The following is a 4,465-nucleotide window of genomic DNA, read 5'->3' as shown; positions in this document are numbered from 1 at the left end:
CCTGTGCCAGTGGAGCGCTAACAGCCCCATTCGAGCAGGATCACAGCCAGAGCAGCTGTCTCGCTCCCATGTCGGTGGCACATGAAAGGCACCATTTGAGCGTGATCGTTACCAGTGTTGCATTACTGGCACTTGTGCCGGTTGCACGAAAAAACATTCGAGTGAGGTTGTTACCATTGCTGCTGGATTGGCTCCTGTGCAGGTGGCACATAAAAAACACCATTTGAGTGTGGCCGTTGCCAGTAGTGCCTGACTGGCCTTCATGCCGGTGGCACGTAAAAGCACCCACTACACTCTCAGAGTGGTTGGCGTTAGGAAGGGCATCCAGCTGTAGAAACTCTGCCAGATCAGATTGAAGACTGGTGCAGCCATCCGGTTCACCAGTCCTCAGTCAAATCATCCAACCCATGCCAGTATGGAAAGCAGATGATGATGAATATATTATTCTTTAAGTTGACACAATTGTTACCATGCCAGGAAATATGCCTAGCAGCATTTCTTCCGACTTGACATTCTGAGTTCAAATGCCACCAGGGTCAGTTCTGTCTTTCATTCTTTCGAGGTCAATGAAATGAATACCAGTTGTATGCTGGGTTCTCCCACAAAATTTCAGGCCTCTTGCCTGTAGTAGAAAGGTTTTTTGTGTTCAAATTCCGCTGAGGTTGACTTTGCCTTTCATCCTTCTGGGGTCGATAAATTAAGTACCAGTTAAGAACTGAGGTCAATCTAATCGATTGGCCCTCTCCCCCAAAATTTCAGGCCTTGTGCCTATAGTAGTAAAGATTTTTATTATTAAAGGCAGCGAGCTGGCAGAATTGTTAGCATGCCAGGCAAAATTCTTAGTGACATTTAATCCATCTTTATGGTTGTTCATCCTCCTGACATTGATAAAATAAGTACCAATCGAACGCTGGGGGCGGGGGTTAATGTATCCCCTCACCGAAATTGCTGGTCTTGTATCAAAATTTGAAACCATTATTATTATTATTATCATCATCATCATCAAAAGAGTAGTGAGCCAGCAGAATTGTTAGCACGCCAGGCAAAATGCTTAGCGCTATTTCATCTATCTTTACATTCTGAGTTCAAATATCACCAGAGTCAAGTTTGCTTTTCATCCCTTCGGGGATCGATAAAATAAGTACCAGTCATGTGCTGGAGTCAATGTAATCAACTTACCCCCTTCTCTATAACTGTTGACCTTGTACTAAAATTTGAAACTAGTATTATATGCCATTCATTTAATCCTTCTTGTTGCTGTTAATTCTTTACAGGAGTTAGAACGAGAAATATCATTCCGAACGGAGTCGGGCTTGTACTATTCCTATTATAAGCAGATGGTGAATGCTCCATCAATAATGGAAGGTGATTGCTGTTATTTATTTTTTATCTTTTTCTTGTTTCAATCATTTGACTGTGGCCATGCTGAGGCACCACCTTGAAGATTTTTTTTTTTTCTAGTTGAATGAATTGACCTCGGTACTTATTTATTTCAAACCTGGTATTTATTCTATCAAACACTTTTGTTGAACTGCTAAGTTATAGACATAAACACACCACCACCAGTTGTCAAACAGTGGTGGAGGGGACACACACATACATATACATGACAGGCGTCTTTCAGTCTCAGGTGCTTTTACATTGCACCAGTATGGGCACATTTTATGTGGCACCAGCACCCACGAGCCCACAAGATTAGGAATGCTCAGCTGAAAAGGGATGCAGGAGACACGCTCGTATCCAAGGACAACCACGTATTCACTTAGCTTGACGTGTCTTCTCAAGCACAGCAAACCACCAGGAGTCTTGGGCCCCTGTGAGACCCAACATTTGAAGATCCTTTCTCACCACTTCATCCCACATCTTCCTGAGTCTACCCTTTCCACACGTTCCTTCCACAATTAGACATCGGTGCCTCTTGATGCAACTGTCTTCATACACAGCCTTTGACTCAGTTGCCTTTGTTTTCTCTTTCTCTGTTTCTTTCTTTAATTCTCTCTCTCTCTCTCTTTTTTCATTTTTTTTTTTCTTTCAACCATTTATTTATCTATCGTTTCTTCCTTTCCTTCGGTCTTACCATAAAAGGAATCAATAGCCTGACAGACGACAACCTCACTGAGTTCCCCAGCACCATCAACGTGATTGAGAGGATGAACATTTACCAGGAAATAATCCTTGCCACTATTTACAGGAGTTTCACCGTCATTCATGTAAGTCCTTGACTCTTAACTCTTTAGCAATCAGATCACCCTGTCAAACGTAATGCTTATTAATTCCCATGCTTTCAATTAACCCATTACCTCTCATAATTCTATTAACTGGAATTTTTTTATGAAACTTTGATTTCTAGCATAAAACAGCCTTAGAAACACGCTGGAATGATCAAAATAACATTTCAAAATAACATTTTAAATAGAAATAAGTGAGATATTGGGTGTAAAATTAGCAAACCTCATTTGAATATCAGAGAAATATACCTAGTAGATATAGCAAAAAGGTTAGATATGTGTAAATATTGACAGATAATTACGAAATTTGTAATTTTTAAGTGATCTCATACGAGATTACTGGTAGGTAATGGGTTAATCATCCATTATCTCATAGCTTTGAGATTTCAATGAGTGACTATATATATATTTTAGAATGACATTGTAGGACAGGTGTAAGAAGCCAGGTTTTGACAGTTTGAACATAAAACGGGGAGAATATTTGGGCCAGATATGGCCAATTTAGATGCTAAAGGGTTAAAGACCTATACAGCAGATATTTACACCTATCATTAAGCCCTAAACTGCAGTTGTTGGCACTCCGTCGCTTATGACGTCGAGGGTTCCAGCTGATCTGATCAACGGAACAGCCTGCTCGTGAAATTAACGTGCAAGTGGCTGAGCACTCCACAGACACGTGTACCCTTAAGGTAGTTCTCGGGGATATTCAGTGTGACACAGTGTGACAAGGCTGACCCTTTGAATTATAGGCACAACAGAAACAGGAAGTAAGAGTGAGAGAAAGTTGTGGTGAAAGAGTACAGCAGGGTTCGCCACCATCCCCTGCCGGAGCCTCGTGGAGCTTTAGGTGTTTTCGCTCTATAAACACTCACAACGCCCGGTCTGGGAATCGAAACCGCGAGTCTGCTGCCCTAACCACTGGGCCATTGCGCCTCCGCAAGCCCTAAACTACACAAAACCAGAATTCAAATGATGTTATTTTGGAGGACCAAAAACTAAAATTTGATCCTTTCTTCTACGCAAGAAAAACATTTTAGCCTCATTTTAACCCTTTAACAATCAGAGTGCTCTGTCGAATGTAATTCTTAATTATTCACACAGTTTTTAATTAATCCTGTGTTATCTTGTAGCCTTCACATTTTAATATTGTGATTGCTTATTTTTAGAATGACATTGTCAGGTAAGTGTGAGAGGCTGGATCTAGCCAGTTTAAACATAAGATGGGCAGAGTATTTGAGTTAGTTATGGCTGGTTTAACTCTTTAGCATTCAGATTACTCTGTCAAGTGTAATACTTATTTATTCACATTGTTTTGCATCATCTTGTTGCTTTGAGATTACAATGGTATGTTTGTATATTTTTAGAATTGCATTGCAGGGTAGGTGTGACAGGCTAGATCTGGTCATTTTGAACATAAAACAGGTAGAATATTTTGGCCTGATTTGACCGGTCTAAATATTAAAGGATTAATGCATCGACTTTACAGTTTTCAGCAAATATGGCTTTCAAATCGCACAAGCAATGTGTTCTGCCTTGTTTTTTCTATTTTATGTATTACTACCTATCACCCCCTCCTTCTCCATGACCCACCCCTATTTCCTTTACGTCCCCACCAAACTGAGACTCACCATTATCTACACTGCCATCCGCGTTCACCATTCACTGCTTTCACTTCTGTCCTCGTCTCTTCCTTCTCTCACTTTCTGTTCACGCCCTTGCAAATCTATCCAGCCAACCATTCTCAGTTCTCTGCTCCGATTCTCTCTGTACCCACCTTCTGTACTTTGAGGGTGTGCCTTCATAACTCATCTCAAACGTCCTTTCTCCCTTTTTTTTTTTCGCAAGGGTAGCCTTGCATTTCTTCTACATACGACCCCTGTTTCCATCTTTCTATCATATGTTAGTCTCTCTGGCACTGGTACTTCATCGGTTACAACGATGAGAGTTCCGGTTGAGCTGATCAGCAGAACAACCTGCTCGTGAAATTAATGTGCAAGTGGCTGAGCACTCCACAGACACACTTACTTTTAATGTAGTTTTACAGAAGATTCAGCATGACACAGAATGTGACAAGGCTGGCCCCTTTTGAATTACAGGTACAACTCATTTTTGCCAGCTGAGTGGTCTGGAGCAACAGGAAATAAAGAATCTTGCTCCAGAACACAACGCACCACTAGAAATTGAACTCCCAACCTTGCGATCCTGAACCACTAAACTACACCTAACCACTAAACTAC

At 41.1% G+C, this 4,465-nt stretch overlaps 1 protein-coding gene across 1 annotated transcript in view; it reads left to right on the top strand.

The window, feature by feature from the left end:
• The window catches only part of LOC106868987 (probable C-mannosyltransferase DPY19L3), a 29,297-nt gene that overhangs the window by 1,738 nt on the left and 23,094 nt on the right, over positions 1–4,465 (top strand). Inside the window, exons 2-3 of the mRNA XM_014914471.2 lie at positions 1,275–1,365; positions 2,086–2,210. Coding sequence (XP_014769957.1) covers positions 1,275–1,365; positions 2,086–2,210 — 216 coding nt within the window. The remainder of the gene's footprint in view (positions 1–1,274; positions 1,366–2,085; positions 2,211–4,465) is intronic.

This window comes from Octopus bimaculoides, chromosome 27 (assembly GCF_001194135.2).
Source record: "Octopus bimaculoides isolate UCB-OBI-ISO-001 chromosome 27, ASM119413v2, whole genome shotgun sequence".
Classification (NCBI taxonomy): domain Eukaryota; kingdom Metazoa; phylum Mollusca; class Cephalopoda; order Octopoda; family Octopodidae; genus Octopus; species Octopus bimaculoides.
The sequence above is the reverse complement of the archived record's forward strand: the minus strand, read 5'-3'. Positions and strand labels throughout refer to the sequence as shown.